Raw genomic sequence first — 20,742 nt, 5'->3', positions numbered from 1 at the left:
ATTTTTAAATATTCTTTCATAAAAAGTTTTCTTATATTTAGCTTATCTTTCTACAGAGTCAACCATTGCTATTTTAAATTTGAAGAATTTACATTCTCCATATTTCATTGTTGATTATCTACAAGCATGAAGTGATTGGTGCCATTGATAATACAAAAATGTATGTTTAATTTTATCATGGGTTTTGTGTACATTCCATGAATGTATCTGGGGATATAAAAATTTACAACACTCCAATGATAAATAGAGAGGCACTATCTAGATATGATTATCTTAGTTAGATGTCAAGCTTTTGGAGCCAAAGAGTATTCTATTTTAAGGACTTTGTGATAGTTAATTTTATGTGTCAACTTGTCTAGGCCATGGTGGCCAGATATTATAGATCACGTATTATTTTAGATGTTTTTGTAACACTGTTTTTGAACGAGGTAAACATCTCAATTAGTAGACTTTGAGTACAGTAAAGTAAATTGCCCTCTGTAATGTGGGTGGGACTCATACAACCAGTTGAAGGCTTTACAGTAAAAGACTGACTTCCCCTGAAGCAGAGAGAATCCTCTGGACCCAAACTCCCAGCAGCAACTTTTCCCTGTGTCTCCAGCTGGCTACCCTGCAGATTTTGGATTTGCCCATCTCTATAATGACATGAGCAATTCCTTAAAGTAAACCTAGTTATAAATACAAATATGAGGGCCTCTCTGGTGGGTTAGACAGTAGAGAACCTTCCTGCAATGTGGAAGACCCAGGTTCCACCCCTGGGTCGGGGAACATCTTATACACACACACCTCCTGCTGGTTGTGTTTCTCTGGAGGAACCTGACGAATATAAGCCTCTTTGTGTTGCCTTTTGATCAGCCTGTTCTCTACCTCCCGTTATGTCAAGTATATTTATTTTTTCATTTCCTGTTCTTTAGTTTTTCATGAAACCACTAGGCTTGCAACTAGTGAAATACACCTTTTGTCCTTACAGACTTTATTAGTTATCCTCATATATGCCATGTATATTGTTCTCTGAGCTTTGAATTTCTCATGCAAAAATATGAAAAGTAGATACTCTCCTTTTTTCTGCCTTATTTACTGGATCAGTTGGTACAAGAGTTAAAGACTACTTCTTTAGAGTTAAAGCTTTGTATTGTCTGTAATTTACTTTCAGTTATTAGAGCATACACATCACCATATTTATGGGTATAGCTTTCTTTTAGGAGTCTTTAGTTAGCAGTCTAGGTATAACACTCAAGGATCTTCACTCAAGGATTAGTATTTGAAAGAACCTAATTAGAGGTCTACACTCCAGAGATGCATACTTTAAATCTGCATAGGAAGGTTTATTAATGTTAGGAATGTTACAGATAATTGGTTAAATGAGTGATGTTGAAAATACATGGATTGGTTTTAGAAACATTTTATGTAAATGGACTTTGATTCAAGCAAGCTAAGCTTTTGGAGTAGCATCTAACTCTCTTATTCATTTGGTCCTTTTTTCTGAACTGTAGGGTTTTGTCGAGAGATCCAGTTAGGTTAGAGACATACTACTGTGGAATATTGTCACAGTTGCTTTAAGCATGCCTCCATGCAGGTTACTTGTCAGAGTAATTGAAGGACAGAAATCTTGAGACTGTACTGAGCATGCAAGATAGAGCTGTGGGTCTGTTTTTTCATCCTCCTGCTCATCAATGTGTTTATATTCATCGGAAAATTCTCACCTATTTAGAATCTTTGGAGACTGCCAGTGCTTACCCCCAAATGCCTGATGATTTTCAAGTCCAGTTTGGCTTATGTCAGTTTGCACCAAGAACCTAACATACTTCCTGGCACACACTTGGCAATCTAGAAACTATAATTCTTAACATTGTAAATCAGTGTGGGAAGGAAAGGAAACTGAAGTTTTGTGTACATTGTTCTAAGGCTGTCAGGATCCTCCTTTCTGAGGATGGTTTATCACCAAATTTGTTTTTAAAAACTTTGAGGTAGACTCTCTTCTCTTAGTTTCAATTTATAGAGTCTCTTAAGCAGAGCCGCTAAAATCATGTGAAGGTGAGTTAGAGTTCTGCCAAGGAAGCTCGTGATAAGTGGGGCCCATTTGTGGAAGCATGTGAATGCTTGGCTAATCTCTACAAGCATGCTATGCCAAGCCATCATCTGAAATACAGCTTGCTAGAACCTGGAACATTTTCCATCTTTGATGTGTCAGGAGATGAAGCAGAACACAGACGACAGGCAGAACTGAAATCTTGTGGAAGCCTTGTGGGAGATTCCTTCCAGTCAATATTTACAGAAAATCCTGGATTCATTTTGACCTGCATTGATTAAAGAAAATGTGTTGTAAGGAAGTAAAGGAAATCAGGTTTTTTTCCCTTATTGTTGAAAAAATGTTGCTGTTTTTTTGAAAAAGTGTTGGAACTCCAATTACTGGAAATGTGAAAAAGAATGGTTCTAGTTGAAATCTTATAAGCTAATTTTAACTTTATTTATTTTTCTTAACTTTGGGTTGCAGGGTCAGAAATGTCGTTGCTAACTGTATTTGTAAACTTGTTATCCCTAAAAGCCTGCCTCTGCTGCAAAGCAAGGGATAAGGTCTTGTTTTGTTTCCTTTGATCAAGGAACAGAATCTCACTTGTTGGCTCTGCTACAAGAAGTTTTAAATTTAAACATCCTTTTGCTTTTCTCAGTGAAATAACACAGAAACAATGTAAAGGTGGCTGAACTAAATATGTGTGTATCTCTTGAATGGTGCTGATTGTTAGGGCACAGGCCGCTGTTGGCCTTTAGTTTTTTGCATTTTTGCATTGCAGCAATATCATGATGGGGTTTTATTATTTGCATAATTAACTGTTCATATATATTTGTAGAGCAGTTATGGTAATATAAATAAAAATGATAGAACTAAAAAAAATGATAGAACTATTGTAAGAATACTGAATGAGTCATGGCCATATTGATGAAAGGGAAAGTCTTACCTACGTCAATTTTCCTTTCATCTCTTGAGGTTCTTCCTGGTCAAAGCAAAGCAAAGCCTGGCAAAGAACAGGCCATTGTGTAATGATATTGTATTGCTCTGGACACAGGTAGGGGTTTTGGCAGGCCAGGCTACATTGTAACACCAAATTAGCCTAGTAGATTTTTGTTCCAAGGGCATTAAGCATCATAGTGGATGAAACATTCAAAACTTATTTGTAAATAAGAGTATGAGATGAGTGTAGGTATCTGGGGAAATATAGTTATCTCTGATTACCCTGGGAAAGCTTTCCCTCCCCTTACGTTGAACCCAGCATAATTATTTAGATTGTCTCATTTCATTTTCACAGCAACTTTACATGATAGGTATTATTATTATTATAATAACCATTTTGTAAATAATGAAACTGAGCCTTAGAGAGGTTTTACAGTTTGGCAAGAGCTACATGGCTAGGGAATTTAGGAGATCTTTAATTTTAGATTAAAGTTAGGGTCATACCAATTGAGAATATATTTAATATATATATATTTAAAGCTATATAGATGGGCTTCCCTGGTATCTCAGCTGATAAAGAATCCGCCTGCAGTGCAGGAGACTCTGGTTCAATTCCTGGGTCGGGAAGATTCGCTGGGGAAAGGATCGGCGAGAAGTCCATGGACTGTATTATAGTACACGGGGTCGCAAAGAGTCAGACATGACTGAGTGACTTTCACTCACTATATACGTATATATGGAGATAGAGGAGTAGATACATATGGATATAGATATAAATATATCTGCCATGTGCCTTTTTGGTAAGTAATATATGAGCCTTTGGCTAAGTAATTTCAGAGCCTCTCATGTCTACAGAGATAGATCTTTCTTATCATTGCATGAAATTACATCTTTGTAAATACTATAACATAGTAAGACATTTTCTCTATCTTTGAACATTTATATAATTTTCCATCTTGCGGACAATTACAAACGGTTTTTTAATGAACTTCCTTGCACAGATATCTGTGCACACTTGTAAATGTCTCTATAAATACTTACATGTAGCATTATTGGATCAAAGGCATTTACATTTACAATCTTGATAGCTAATTTCAAATTTTGACTTTTTTCCTGCTTTTTCAGGAGTGTTTTTCCTATGTTCTTGCAAACACTAGATGTTGCAGGGTTTTTTAAAAAGTCATACTATAGGTAAATATATTGCATTTCCTTCTTAAATTAATTTTTAAAAAGAAAATTTTTAATGAAAGTGAGCATCTTTACATCATTTATTGAACAGTAGTATTTCTTTTTTGAATTCTCATTTTCCTTCCCCCTACTTATAGATGTAGTTTTTAAGTTGATAAAACATTTTTTATGTTACAAATGTTCATATTTCATCTGATATTTGGCAACATATTCTCCTAATATTTGACCTGTTTTATAATTTCATTATGGTGTATATTGTTACCTAGAAGTTTTTAGCATTAATTTTTAATCAAATAGTTTATTTTCTTTAGGCTTTTTAGGATCCCTGGCTTTTGGGGAAGATTCTCTCTTGCCTGTTAAAAACATTGTTGCATGTTTTCTTTTAGCAGTTTGTTGTTCACACTAAGTCCTGTCCGACTCTTTACAACCAACCCCGTGGACTGCAGCACGCCAGGCCGCCGTGTCCTCCACTGTCGCCTGGGGTTTGCTCGACTTCATGTTCACTGAGCTGGTGATGCTTTATAACTGTCTCATCCTCTGTTGTCCCCTTCTCCTCCCGCCTTCAATCTTTCCCAGCATTAGGGTCTTTTCCAATGAGTTGGCTCTTCGCATCAGGTGGCCAAAGTATTGCAGCTTCAACTTCAGCATCAGTCCTTCCTAAGAATTTGATTTTATTTGATCTCCTTGCAGTCCAAGGGACCCTCAAGAGTCTTCTCCAACACCACAGTTCAAAAGCATCCATTCTTCAGTGCTCAGCCTTCTTATATCCAACTCTCACACCCATACATGACCACTGGAAAAACAATGGCTTTGACTAGATGGAACCTTTGTCAGCATAGTGATATCTTTGCTTTCTAATACTCTGTCTAGGTTTGTCATGGTTTTCCTTCCATGAAGCAAGCATCTTTTAATTTCATGGTTGCAGTTACCATCTGCAATGATCTTGGAGCTTAAGAAAAGAAAATCTGTCACTGTTTCCACTTTCTCCCCATCTATTTACTGTGAAATGATGGGACCAAATGCTATGATCTTAGTTTTTTTAATGTTGAGTTTTAAGCCAGCTTTTTCACTCTCCTCTTTTACCCTCATTGAGAGGCTCTTTAGTTCCTCTTCTCTGCCATTAGAACGGTATCACCTGCATATCCGAAGCTGTTGAGATTTCTCCCAGCAATCTTGATTTCAGCTTGTGGCCCATCCAGCCTGGCATTTCTCATGATGTACTCTGCTTATAAGTGAAATAAGCAGAGTGACAATATACAGCCTTGTCTTAGTCCTTTCCCAGTCTTGACCAGTCATTTGTTCAATGGAAGGTTCTAACTGTTGCTTCTTGCCGCGCATACAGGTTTCTCAGGAAACAGGCAAGGTGGTCTGATATTCCCATCTGTTTTACGGATTTTCCATGGTTTGTTATGATCCACGTAGTCGAAGACTTTCTCATAGTTGATGAAGCAGAAATGATTGTTTTTCTGGAATTCCTTTGCTTACTCTGTCATCCAGCAAATGTTGACAGTTTGTTCCCGGTTCCTCTACCTTTTCTAAACCCAGCTTCTACAACTGGAAGTTCTTGCCACATGTGCTGCTGAAGCCTAACTTGAAGGGCTTTGAGTATAAGCTTACTAGCATGAGAAATGAATGTAATTGTTCGGTAATTTGAACTTGAGCAGTTTAATAATTTATAATTTTTTTTGTTCTTAGCCAATGTAAAGTTTACTTTTGTTAATCATATGAAATAGGAATTTTTCTCCTCAAGAGGATATCTCATTCTTTCCCTACTATTTTTTGAATAGATCTCCCAAACTAATTTGAATAGAAAGGTACAGGAGTGAAATGGAAAGTACAGAAATAGATCTGTCTTTGGTCAAAGTATATTGCCTTAATAAATGAGGTTTTATTATATCTTCTGATATCTGATAAGGTCTGTTTCCATTCTTATTCTTTGTTCGCAAGCAGCTTGCTAGTTTCCAGGAATAATGTTAGTGGAATTTCAATTTTGATTGCCCTGTATTCATAAATTAAATTGGGGCAAACAGATGTTAACAATAGTTTAGGATCATAGATGATTTTACAATATTAAGGATTTTAATCCAAGAATATAGCATGGCATTACACTTACTCAGGGCTTTTTAAATTTTTCAGTTATGTTTTATAGATAAGGATATCCTTGCACATTTATGATCACTAATTCTTGAATATTTTATAATTTCTGATCTTGTCTATTACATTTTCTAAAATTACTATGGATTTTCTGGTTAGTTTTCAAATTCTGTTTTCACTGAACTCTTTTTTCCCAAAGGCAAGACAACATTGTTTTATTTCTTTGAAATGACATTAGTATTTTCTATCTGTAGGTCTCACAATAAATTTGAGGTTGTATGATAAATTATCACAGATATAATAGTTAGGGAACTACATTTCTAGAAACACACTTACTTTTCTTGTAATTGTCCTCTTCATTTGTAGTAGCAATAGCCCAAGTTTGGCTTGTATAAGTTTAAGAGAATGATTTTTTTTACATGATTGAGGGAATGTAGAAATCACTGAACTCTTGTTAGTTCTAAAATTTTCTGTTTAACCTCTTGGATTTTCCAGGTAAACACAAGCTTAATTCGCAAATAATGAGTTCTGGCCTTTTTTTTTTCATGTATTTATAAGGGTTTGCTTATGTGCCCACAAAATATACCAGACAATGATTAAGCTGAGGATGAAAAGTATATTATATTATTTGTTCTCTACAGAATGAAATGGTGATATGGTCATCTGATTGATATATGCCTCAAACATTATTTACAATATTATTTTCCAATCTGTAGTTATATAGTTAGTTTTCTGTTTGTTTTATTTAATTTTGGGATATCCCTAAATGAACTTTATAAACCAGCCTTATTGGGAAAGAATATTTGCTAGAAGGTGTGTCTGTATATACACACAGTTCAGTTCAGTTCAGTTGCTCTGTTGTGTCCAACTCTTTGGGACCCCGTGAACCGCAGCACACCCAGGCCTCCCTGTCCGTCACCAACTCCTGGAGTCCACCCAAACCCATGTTCATTGAGCTGGTGATGCCATCCAACCATCTCATCCTGTCGTCCATCCTCACCCGTCGTCCCCTTCTCCTCCCGCCCTCAATCTTTCCCAGCATCAGGGTCTTTTCCAATGAGTCAGCTCTTCCCATCAGGTGGCCAAAGTATTGGAGTTTCAGCTTCAACATCTGTCCTTCCAATGAACACCCAGGACTGATCTCCTTTAGGATGGACTGGTTGATCTCCTTGCAGTCCAAGGGACTCTCAAGAGTCTTCTCCAACGCCACAGTTCAAAAGCATCAATTCTTCTGCATTCAGCTTTCTTTATAGTCCCAACTCTCACATCCATACTTGACTACTGGAAAAATCATAGCCTTGACTAGAGGGACCTTTGTGGACAAAGTAATGTCTCTGCTTTTTAATATGCTGTCTAGGTTGGTTGTATTCTTTGGAACTCTGCATTCAAATGGGTGTATCTTTCCTTTTCTCCTTTGCTTTTCACTTCTCTTCTTTTCACAGCTATTTGTGAGGCCTCTCAGATAGCCATTTTGCTTTTTTGCATTTCTTTTTCTTGAGGATGGTCTTGATCCCTGTCTCCTGTACAATATCATGAACCTCCATCCATAGTTCATCAGGCACTCTGTCTATCAGATCTAGTCCCTTAAATCTATTTCTCACTTCCACTGTATACACTCACACGTACACATATATAAAAATACATATATGTTCTTTTATTCACAAATTAAATGCAGGAGTATTATGTTTAGTATGAATATCATTTGAATCCTTGTTTAGCAATCATATAATTGAACCTATTAGCAGAAGTAGAGTGGCAGACATTAATGAAATAATTTCTAGTCACCACTGCCAGTAGTTTTCAGGACATGTATGTTCCAGATCCAGTTACTTTTTTGTGTGTGTTATTAAAGTTTGTTTCTGTAGGCATGCTATTTTGTGATCCATTCAATTGTCCATGTTTTCCAAAAGATACAGATTTTTTTCTAGTGTCTTATATTTGAAATATACATTTTACCTCTTCTACATTTGAATATATGAATCCTGATTTATTCTTTAGGATTCGGCTCAGATAATTCCCCTTCCATGGAATTCTTCCCTTTTTCTGAACCATAAAAAAAATTGCTTGGTACATTCCTTTGTTATATCAGTTATAACATATATGGTAGTTGTTTATTTTTATTTCTGTGTCCCTACTAAACTGTGAGCTTCTTGAGATTATGCCTTCTTCTGTGTCTACCATAATGTTTGGCATAAAGCTGGTACTGTATAATTTTTTGATGCATGAATATATATGAATTAATGATTACCAAAACATATAAGAGAAGTAAAAGATCAAAAAGGCTGTCTAAGAGAAAGTAATAAACCTGACATTTTACAAAAAACACTAGAAGGTTCTATGGAAGGGGCATAGGAAGCATATTTTGTGAAAAGATTAATTTAAAAGATACAAACCCCCTAGTCTAGAAGTGTTCCCTTTGATGCAGAAATGTTTATTGTGGTGGAGAAATGTGGTGGAGACCATCTCTGAATGGTACATAGCTATGAAAACATGTTGAAAGTCAGGAACAAAAAATAAATGACATGATTTTGAGAAATATGTAGAATTAGGAACCACACTACATCTGTTTCTATGTATCCAATATGTATTTCTGGTTTATAGATTACCATATATAGCATGTAAGAGCTGCCAGTTTTCCAGTAATATGAATGTAAAGCACATCTGAACTAGCAGGGCCAACTTTTATAGACAATAGACTTGATTTCTTCTATCTCTGACATTCAGTCCTGCTTTCTACATTTATTATGACTTTTTATGTATATTTTTCAAAAAACTGGTCACTCTGAGATTTTTAATTTTGGAGGACATGATAGAGTTTTGTCAGGCACTGTTTGAATACTTCCTAACTGTTGAATTTAATTGAACCGTTTTTATCATGCAAATTAATTTGGTTTGATGAATTATATATTTCTCTCTTTTAAACATTCTTCAATGTATTAAGTGAGGGACTATATACCAACTTCCAGTTGCTTTTAAAATAAATCAGATACTTCAGCAGAAATAAGGACAGTAAGTTTCTTGTGGCTGCATTGGAAGACCACATATAATGATCTTTTGAATGACTTAGGTCAGGAAGAAAGACCTACCAGTAGTCTGTTTGTTTTGCAGATCTTGAGCAATATTTTGATAGTCATTTCATTAAAATGTTCAGTGAGAATTTAATTTATATTTGCATGCAAGTAAAATGAGAGATGACAAATGAGAGCTTAACACAACTGGTACAGTATAGAATATAAGTCAGTTTCAGTGATTCTGTGTTTCAAGTATAATTCTAGTTCCAGCACACTACAACACCAGGGCTTTTACAGGTCATAGCATGAAATGGATTCAGTGTGGGTGTTTGCTCTAGTAGCATGCTCTAGATGCTTTACCTTAGTTTTATTGCAGTTAATATGGTATACCCTGATTCTGTTAAAGGTGATAATATTGATAACCATATAATGATTAGCTGTTGGCTACTGTTGTCTCTCAAATTATTAAAAGTGGTACATTTTTTAAATTAGTGAGTTACTTTTATTCTGATTCAGTTTTCCTTTTCCTAACATCTCTATTGATTTGATGACAAAACAGTTGTTTAGAAGAAATTCTTCATACAAAATTTTTAACTTATGTAGTTTTGGATACTTAGATTTTTTTTAAATTAAGAAAGCTGTCTTTTCTGGATTTTCATCTTATTGTTGACATCTTATTACAGGTCTTCAGCACATACTCCAACGAAGACTATGACAGGAGGAATGATGAAGTTGACCCTGTAGCTGCTTCGGCTGAGTATGAACTTGAAAAACGGGTAGAAAAGCTGGAACTTTTCCCAGTGGAACTAGAAAAAGGTATATGAGCTCAGCAATGTTAATGTTATGCTGGTATTTTAATAGTCTAGAAATGACTTTATTTTCCCTAAGTATAGCCTTTTTTCCCCCTAAGAATTGGAGAGAGTTTTCATTCTCATGGAGGGTTTTATTTTTTAAATTTCAAAAACAGTTTATATGAATTCTGTATAGATGGTATATTGAAAGACTCCTCCCTTACCATCCCCCTTGAAACTCATCTACTTTAGTTGGCTGGATTTTTGACTAGGAGTAGGGAAGTATGAATGAGGTCTGACGTTTTTTTGTATTCCTGCAAACCACGGGTGCATATGAAGAGTCTAGGGAAAGCTGCTGTGAGTGAGAGCTTGTGCTAGGCCGTTGTTTGGGGTTTTTTGGTGGAGGGAGAGTGGTCATGGTTAGATGCTGAATGTAGTAGCTATGGGAGTACTGAACCTTTAGGAAATAATGGATTTTGGAATGAAGGCAGTGGCATCCTCTTCACCTCTGAGGGGAGAAATCTAAAGGAAAGTAGGGAGGACAAGACAGGGGCTTTCTCCTGATTCCTCCCAGGAACCGCAGCCTGCCTGCTGAGTAGCTGAGGACCTATGGGTCCAGAACCTACTGTGTTTATCTTCACAAGTCATACCTGGGAACTGACCTAAGACCTAGTGAACAGAAAAACAGCACATCTCAGAGAGCTTTGGAAAAAAGCAGAACAAACAGATGACAAACAACAAAAAAGAAATAAATGAAAATAAAGATATTCAAGCATGGCTTTAAAATGACATCTTAAGCAAATTAACAAAACAGCAAAAATATTTATTTTAAAATTTAAAATTTCAGTAGAGGCGTTGAAGAGGAAAGGATGGTTATTGCTGAGACTCAAATTGGTGATGCAACCGATTAAGCATAAGAAATGTCCCAAAGTAATTCTCAAATGACAGAGTAAAAAATTTAAAAAAAAATCATGAGAGAGACCAAATATAAAAATTGTAATAGAAGGAGAAAAGACAGTACAGGATAAGATACATATTGCACAAAATAGAAGAAATTGACAGCTCAAAAATATCTGCACCTCATATTTGAAAGGTCTTAGCCAATTTGTTCCAAGTGAGAGGAATTTAAAAAATTCCCATACTCAGACATAGCCTGGGAAAATTCTAATCACAAACATAAAGTAAAAATCTTATAAAATACCAGGCCAAAATCAAAGCAAACAAAGAAGCAAATGTGCTTACAGAGGTAAAATTATTAGATCAGCATCAGGGAACACTGGGAGTAGGGGGCATAGGGATCATTGCACATACCAGTGGGAATAAAAAGGAAAATGATTCAAGACCCTGCATCCACCCCAGAGGGAATTTGCCTGTCCTGATGAAAGAAAGAAATTTGCTAGTATTTAGAGATTTAAAGCTGGACTGTGAAGAAAGCTGAGCACCGAAGAATTGATGCTTTTGAACTGTGGTGTTGGAGAAGACTCTTGAGAGTCCCTGGGACTGCAAGGAGATCCAACCAGTCTATCCTAAAGGAGATGAGTCCTGGGTTCATTGGAAGGACTGATGCTGAAGATGAAACTCCAATACTTTGGCCACCTGACGAGGAGAGTAGACTCACTGAAAAAGACCCTGATGCTGGGAGGGATGGGGGGCAGGAGGAGAAGGGGACGACAGAGGATGAGATGGCGGATGGCATCACCGACTCGATGGGCATGGGTTTGAGTAAACTCCGGGAGTTGGTGATGGACAGGGAGACCTGGCGTGCTGCGATTCATGGGGTCACAAAGAGTCAGACACGAATGAGCGACTGAACTGGAGTGACTGAAAGATTTAAAGAGCACCTCTCCTTCATAATTCCCAATTAGCGAGGCGGGGGTGGTGGTGAAAGAAAGAAAGAACAGCTTGTCCAAAACTGAAAATGTGAGGGAAAAAGAGTTGAAATGTAAGTATTGCTTAATATGTAAGTGTTAAGTGTAAAGTTGCTTGGATGAAAAAATATAAAACATACCAATTATTGCACTTAACATGATTGACTAATAATTGTTTCTGTTTAAAGACCATTTCATTTAAGGTTAAAGAGAATGTATGAGTGAGGCTTATACTTTTCACTTGTTTAAAAATGTAAAAACCATTCTTAACTATGGCCCATATAAAGGCAGCTGGATTTGGCTGTGGGCCATTGTATTGCTTTTAATAGCAAAAATGAGAACAGTCTGAATATTCATCAATGATAGAAAAGGGTATTTAAATTGTAGCATATCTGTTCCATAAAGTATTACTCAGGAGTAAAAATGAAGAAGCCACAGTTCCACAGAGCAGTGTGTTATGATCCTTACAAACATGAAATTGTGTGTAGTGGGGTGGGAAGCAAATCACAGAATAAGCCCTTCAGTACAATTCCATTTACTTAAATTTCAAAGCCAGGAAATATTAAACAGCATATTATTCAGAGGTACACAGATAAATGACTTCAAAAAGTAGTATTTTAATACTAATTAGTATTTCAATACCAACACTACTTTTTAAAGGAGGTAGCAGTTAACCTTGCTAGTAGTAGCAAAGGAGGGAATAGTTAACACCATGTTTAGGGTAATGGTTACCATGGAGAGTTACGATTTCAGAGAGCGTACATAGTGGTCTTTGGGGCTATTGGTAATGTTCTGTCCTTGTTTGTATTTTATACAATACCATACAGTATTTTATAGATAAATATTTTTATTCATTCTTGTTTGTATGCTATATTTCTTAATAAAAGTTAAACTAGAAAAATTAAACTAGAAGAGAGCTAAATGAAGTACAGTTATTTTAATTTTTGAAAAGCTTCCATACTGTTTTCCATAGTGTCTCCAGCAATTTACATTCCCACCAATACTGCACAAGAAGTCTTGTTCTTCTTCATCCTTCCCAGCACTTGTTATCTCTCTGTCTTTTTGATGGCAGTCACTGTACCAGGTGTGAGGTGATGTGTCATTGTTGTCTTACAGCTATTAACGCTATAAAGGTTGTACCTTGGCTATTAAAGATACAGAAGTGAAAGTGGAAGTTGCTCAGTCGTGCCCGACTCTTTGTGATCCCATGGAATTCTCCTGGCCAAAATACTGGAGTGGGTAACCATTCCATTCTCCAGGGGATCCTCCCAACTGAGGCATCGAACCCAGGTCTCCTGCACGGCAGGCGGCTTCTTCACCAGCTGAGCCCCCAGAGAAGCCCATTAAAGATATAGGATCCTGACTGAGGTCTTGATTAAAGATACAGGATCTAAGCAAATAGATATTTTGCATTCTTGGATGGGAAGACTCAGTATAGGAAAGTCTCTCCTATATCTGATAGGTATCTTCTATCTGATAAAGTAATATATAAATTTAATGCAATTCAAATAGAACTGTCATCAGTTACATTGGGAGAGGGGATAACATAATACTGTACTAAATTTTACATGGAAAACTACAGACCTCAGAGAAATATGAAAAAGAAAGTAAAAGAATTTAATTTTCCAAATATCTGAATGTAATGTAAACCCTCGATAATCAGAACAAATTGTAATCATACAGCAGTTGATCAGTGAAATAAAATACAAGGTTCAGAGAGTGATGTTAGTGTGCATGAAAATTTAATAACTTGACATAAGAACTCTAATTTAGGAGTAACAGGGTACTTTACAAATTGTTCTGGCATAACTGAGCATCTATCTGAAAGAATATTAAGTTGGGAAAACTTCATTTTCATTATATCATATATAAAGGTAAACTACATGAATTAAATAATAAAATTTTAAAAAACAAAGATATCTGATGAAAATGTATATCTACATCTGGGCTTCTGGGAGGAGGGGCTTAACCGTTTGGAAAATCAGAAATTATAGAAGAAAGATGGACCAATTCACTCATTCAAAATTTTAAACTTTTAAAGGTAACATTGTCAAACAAAGCCAACAGATAAGTGATATATTTAGGAGGGGAAATATTCATTATAGATGACATGGAGTTAATAGCTATAATATTCTAAGAGTCTTTGTAAATTATCAGGACAAAAGAGACAGGCAAAACTCATTAGAAAAATTGGGACTTTTCTTTAGACATTCCTATGAATACAAGCGCAAACCTCAGTAGCAGTGAGGGGATTGCTGAACCAACATGAGGTTTTTTTCCTGGTAGAGAAAATAAGCTCTGAGCTCCAGAAGGTGGTGACAGCATCTTCCTAACATAGCCTCGAGTCTTTTTCATCTTTTCCTGGATGTTTTGCATACTTCGTGCTCTGCCTGTTCCTAGTAGAATAAGGAAGACAGGGTGTCTGCTGGGTTCTTGATGGTGCAACCACAGGAATCAAAGCCTTCGAGTGTGTGGCTCCGGCCTTCACCCATGCTTGCCATCTCAGAGAAGCTGCACAGAGATGAAATCAGTCAACTCATCTCTGGGTTGACTGTACGCTTCCTTTAGTTTTCTTTCAGTTGTCACCATGTCTTTCAGGTGGTCTGCATGAGTTGTGGGTGGCTCAAGCCAACATACTGCTTTGCCCACAGTTGCATTTTCATCTTTGCAAGACTGCATAATTTTCCAGTTAGAGCGTCAAGAGGAGTTATGAAAGGAAGGGAGATGAGTTTACTAAAACCTGAGTCCAGGAAATGGACTTAAAAACTAAGAAAATGGATTTAAAAACTAAGATGTAATTTTTATGCAGAGTATTTGTTGGAAGAAGCTATTAAATGGCATGTTAGTACAGAGAATCCACATTTGAGAGGAGCCCTTTGAGTATGCTGAGTGTGGGAACTTAACGTTGGCTTGACATGTGGTGATTTGTAATGAACAAAAGTTCTATAAATACAGTGAATATGAACAAGAATTCCCCCTAATACTTAATATTCACCAAAGATTTCATACAAAAGAGAAGCCCTGCAACATTATTCAATGTGGAAAAGTCTACAGCGATCATCTCTTAAACAACACAAGAGCAAACTCACTGAATGTAAACATTGGGAAGGCTTTTGGGCATTAGTAATCCCTTTGTAAATATAAACATTCACACTCTAGAGAAATCCTATGAAAGTGATAAATATGTGCAGTAATTCTGCAATACAGCTAACCTTTATACACATAAGAGAATTTGTGTAAAAGAAGCAGCTGTATACACATAACCAATGAGGAAGAGCTTTCAGCACAGACCTGACCTTCGTGTGCATAAGAAACCTTGTTCTAGGGAGAAACTGCAAAGCTATAGTGAATGTAGGGACATTTTTAGAAAGAGAATACCTCTTGATGAATATGAATACTTATACCAGGGAAACAATTAGAAAGTAATAAATACGGAAAATGATGTGTGCAAATATTCTAAATGTAAGGAATGAAGGAAGGTCTCCAGTAATCACTCATTTAGTCAACAGTTCTCACACTGGACAGGTACCTACGCCTGGAATCAATGTAGATGTGCCTTCAGCTGGCACATCAAGCTCTATACTAGCTTTCTTTAGCACACAACTGAGCAAAGACATAGCACTTTTGCTAAATGACATATTTTTAAACATATGTAGACTAAAGATGTAGGATTGAGTTGTACTTAAAAATACTTAAAACAGAGCTAGTAATAAGTAATAATCAATGAGATGAACCCTATTCAAAAAATTACTAGCTGGGAATACTTAGCAAATTAAAGGTTATTGCTAAAGAGTCTTTTAAAAGCATGAAACATTCTATTGAGCACCTGAGCCAGTTTTTTTTTTTTTAACAATCCAACACAGTTGATTAGTTAATATCTATTTTTATTCAGCTAATGCACCATTATTATGGAGACCTTGAGGCTATCAGAAAACAACTTTGGATGTTAACCAAAAAATGTGGAATGCAAATAGTGTCTCTTTTATTTCATTAATGTTAAAATGTATGTGTTCACAGAAAGGAGAATTGTATCTGAATTTAAAAATGTGGTTGTCAATATTGTTCAAAGGTCCAATAAAATGGAAACAGAAGTGAACGCCTGTTTGTAGAGAAATGGTTGGATAAATGATGACACCTTCTCACCATGAACTGTTATGCATTATAAGTGATTTAAGGCTATATAAGGTGATATCTTATCATTGGATCAGAAAAATAAACTGCAGAGAGAAGTAGGTATAATATGATCTTGTTTGTGTAAAGGAAATAAGAAGGAAAATTAAACACTATATAATATGTATATTCAATTATATGCACATATATGTGTATATTTTATCTGATCATATGTTTATATGCTTGTGTAGTAGAACAGAGGAAAATATTGAGAGATACTTACCATCTTATTAACATGGATGGGTATGTGGCCCAAGTTAAAAAAGAAAAAGAAGACCACATAAATAGATGAAAAATTCCAGATGTATTATAATCATGTTAATTTAAAATTATATACTCAAACATACATATATGTGTGAGTATGTATGCTCTGTGCTTAAAAATATTGTATTATTTAGTTAGGCCATGTTTTCAGATAGATTGATTGCTCAATAATCAAGTTATTACCTTTTCCAGGGATCACAATGAATAGCCAACTGCAATAGTAAAATGAAAAAAAACTAATGAGCCTTTTAAGGGATCTTATTTAACATCCTTGCTCCCCAGCATAGGATAAAATTCTGTCAAAGCAAACATGTCAGTATGGTTCACAAAGAACAAAATTAAATGCAGCAAATAGATCTCAGAAGCTAATTATGGATGAGTGTAAAATTAAGGTTGTTCACTTTTTTCCTTTTTCATAGATGAGGATGGACTTGGCATAAGTATTATTGGAATGGGTGTTGGAGCAGATGCAGGCCTTGAAAAGCTGGGAATATTTGTCAAGACAGTGACAGAAGGTGGTGCTGCTCAGCGAGATGGCAGGTAAACCAGCTACTGTTGTTAACATCTAAAATCTTCTGGGAAATGTTTCTGGGAATTTCTTTCATTGGTAACTTTCTTTTGATTTTTTAGAACAGAATTTCAGAGTGTGTCTCAGATGTGGAAAATGTTAAGACGTTTGAATTACTTTCTGATTTGTTGTCAGAATATATTTCTTTATATTAGATAAACAGGTGGATGGGTCTGTTATGTATATCTGTCTTCCTCTGTATATATCCATTCATCTGTCTAGCTAGTGGACAGTGATCAGAAACATGGTATACATCATTTAACAATATGTACTATGGAGATCAGCATATAGTTTCACTTGAAAAATATCAAGACAAATGATTGTAGTTCTGGCACTTCTGAAAATGACAGCAGTAAGGGAGAGAATAGGAACTTGGATTCTGCAATGATGGTGATTGTGGAGATAAATGTGTTGTCTAAAAACATTGGTTCTTGAGTGCCATCTAGACCTGTGGAATCTCTCGGAGAGGGTTAAACATCCTCTTGGGATAATTGGATACACACCAGAGCATCAGATGTTCATATTTTGTCTGAGCTTTCATCATCATGAGTTATAAGTATCTTTAAAGATTTTAATTAAACCTTACCTTGTTACTGATGCATCAAATTGGGGATGATCCAGAGGATTGGCAGTAGAAATAAAAGTAGATTCAAAAATATGAGTGCCAACATCAATGAAATATCATCTTTTTTTTGGAAAATTAAATATTAATAACTGGCTTTGATTTTTTTCAAGGTTTAAATTTGTACTACTTTCACCATCTTATCTAGAAATAATAAACAATGTTGAAAATCATTTGTGAATCTCCAGTGAAACCAATAGTATTAGTATTTCTTTTGTAATTCTAAGAACATATTGATATCCGAAGATGTTTCCCAAAAGGAACTAAATTGATTTATTTAAATAGGAAGCCACACCTTCATTATTATCTCTTTCTATGTGGTTAGCGATCACATCTTACCAGTATCCTTATTTGTATTCCCATAACACTTGAACAAAAAAGGTCTGAAATGAGTGTTTTGAGTGAATCTTCAGCTGACTACTAGGTGTTATACTTAAAGAAAGTGGGCTATTAATATTTTGTGTTTAAAAATAATTTATTGTCTTGATCCTTTTCAAAGTGGTGAAGGAAATAATTTCTTTGCTCTTTAAATGGATTCTATACTTGTTGCTGTTCAGTTGCTAAGTCGTGTCTAACTCTTTGCAATCCCATGGACTGCAGCATGCCAGGCTTCCCTGTGAAATAAAATATTCCCATAAAGTATTATATTTTGTTATGGTAGTAGTATTTCCTATTATTAATTTAGAATCTTTCTTCCAAGTGAGTTAAAGTTTGTTTGCAAAAATCTATGTCTCTTTTCTTAATGTTTCATGAAAAATATAAATCATTCTAAAGTGTTAGGGAATAATTCTTCTTGTTAATATTCAAACAATATTAATTACTATCAATCACCTCTCTTAAGTAAATGGGCCCCAAAGCCAAATTGAAACACAAATTGACTTAAAGACAAAAAAAGTAGAAAATCTGAGGTCTTCTCTGGTGGTCCAGCGGTTAAAACTCCGCCCTTCCAACGTGGGTGCAGGTTCAGTCCCAGGATAGACACTAGCATCCTACATGCTGGGTGACCAAAAATAAATAAATAAAATTAAGTACTCTTGTTCACCAAAAGACACCATTAAAATAGTGAGAAGGCAATTCATTCAAGAAAAAAAGAAAATTTGCTATCAATCAGTTTAGTCAATTCCTGTTTTCTAAACTCAGAACTGTTTGTTTTTCCGTCACTCATTTTAAAAATTAGGTTTCTTTTATGTTAACCTGTTTACTGATGTTTTCTCCTGTGTAGTTTTAATATTGGCACTGATATGAGAACTTTGCTTTACCGGTCCCAGTGTGCATTTCCTCAAACCTTCTAAATGAATATTTACCTAGTACAGTAATCCTGCTGTTGTTATATAGATACTTAATAAATGCCTCAGTGAATAAGTTTAAAAAAGACAGCTAAAGGTAATGAAATGAGAAGACTCTTTGGGATCATGTGACCTGTATATATATATACACACATATGTGTATATATATATATATTTGAAAATAAGTGGTCACATTATTATGTCTATGGAAGTGTTCACATCTTTTAAATTATTATACTTATCTCCACCATTAAAGGTGTACTCATTTGTATAGCATTTAAAATTTACTATTTAAAAGTTATCAGTGTAAAAAAATTACAAAAGGAACATTTTGGCTGCTGTCTCCAGTCAATACATGTATACTTACTGATATAGAAATATATTGTATTAAGGATTTACAAAACAGTATGTTGAGTATAATGCCATTCTTATGCGGATACGTTTTCCATTCTTTTCATCTCTCTCCCACCTCACTCCCATCTCTCTCTCTCTTTTCTCCTCTTTCTCTCTCTCAAGAAATTTAGAATTAATATACATCAAAGGGTTGAATGGCTCTAGTCTGTGTTTCTATTTCAGCAAATATGGAATATTTAATTTTCCTATATAGAATATGTGATACTTTATATATAGTTTAAACTGCAACTAAAATAATCACCATGTGGCCTGGGGAAAGTTACTCTTCCGAACTCATCAGTTGTGAACAAATCAAAGTTCCAGGTTAGATGTTCCTTTTAGCTTTAAAAGACTGAGTCTGTATTATGGCTCTCTAGCTTGCTGTATTATAGCTTTATAGCTTATAGCTTTCTAGCTTCTTAATAACTGTTCCTTAAGAAAATTATGTCAGTGTTATCTCAGATTTGGTTCAACTTCCTTCAAGGTATGTCAAATAAACAGATATATAGAGAAAATTCTTTTCTCCCTCCTCTTCCCTTACCACCCCTAATACAAGAAGCCTTTTTTATTGTGATGTTTTTACCCCTTCCTAATGTCTCAGAAACTAATCATATTTTGAGTAGTTTTAGAAATTTACCATGGATATTTATCTCCTGAGTATCTAGTATAATTAAAAAGTTTTGGGTCTCCCTTACTATTCAATATGATATCTTAACATTCTGAATTTGTCTTCATGTCTGTTTGTATCATTTCATATGACACCTGAAATGTAGGAGATGCTCAGTAAATATTTGTTGAATAAGTGAATACCTGTGTTTCAGTTGCTTTCAAGACATTTACTCTTGAGACCTAACATTTTCCTTTTCTGTTCTTTTCTCTCTCTTTTAGTGTGCTACTTTGCCTTATAATTTAGAGGGTAACTGGTAATTTAGCTGAGTGGCATGATAGCCATTTACACTTTGTTCTAAATTTTTATTAAAATAATATTAAGTTATTAACATTAATTTTTGCTGCAATAATGTTATGAATATACACAGGACATTTTAACAAAGTGGCCAGCTACCTTCCACATTCCAGTAGACAGTATATCCAGGGATAAACAGGTATTTCCTCTGCTATTTTGGAAAAATTTTGGAAAGCGTGTGTTATCTGTAATCTTTCTACTCTGTGATGGTCTGATGCAGAGAAATTATCCAGTTAATTTTTACCACCAGGACTCATCCCTTCTTTTCTGCTCTTTTAATTATGAGCCAAGATTTGAAAGAGATTATCAGTTACTACTTTATAAAGTTGCATCTAACAGTTGCCCTCTCTCAGGGTAAAAAATTCAAGCAAAGTGGGTATCAGATGCCAAAATTCTTTTCCCTACCATAGTAACCACTTACATGGTGAATGCGCTGCTGGTTCATGACCTTCTGGGTTGTGGGGTCAGTCCTTGGTTGCAGTCACCCTGAGCTGGTGCCCTTTTTTGTAACTAGTATTATTTATTCCTCTCACCCCTGTTCAGTCATTTATTGCCTCTCCTCCTCCTTCTGCT

General features: G+C 35.4%; 1 protein-coding gene across 11 annotated transcripts in view; it reads left to right on the top strand.

The window, feature by feature from the left end:
* The window catches only part of PPP1R9A (protein phosphatase 1 regulatory subunit 9A), a 320,114-nt gene that overhangs the window by 165,211 nt on the left and 134,161 nt on the right, over positions 1-20,742 (top strand). For all 11 annotated transcript variants that reach the window (XM_020882684.2, XM_070471334.1, XM_020882687.2 and 8 more), the window contains exons 3-4: positions 9,927-10,059; positions 16,756-16,876. In XM_020882684.2, the coding sequence (XP_020738343.2) occupies positions 9,927-10,059; positions 16,756-16,876 (254 nt within the window). The remainder of the gene's footprint in view (positions 1-9,926; positions 10,060-16,755; positions 16,877-20,742) is intronic.

The sequence above is a fragment of the Odocoileus virginianus genome, chromosome 1, assembly GCF_023699985.2.
Source record: "Odocoileus virginianus isolate 20LAN1187 ecotype Illinois chromosome 1, Ovbor_1.2, whole genome shotgun sequence".
In the NCBI taxonomy this organism is placed as follows: domain Eukaryota; kingdom Metazoa; phylum Chordata; class Mammalia; order Artiodactyla; family Cervidae; genus Odocoileus; species Odocoileus virginianus.
The sequence above is the reverse complement of the archived record's forward strand: the minus strand, read 5'-3'. Positions and strand labels throughout refer to the sequence as shown.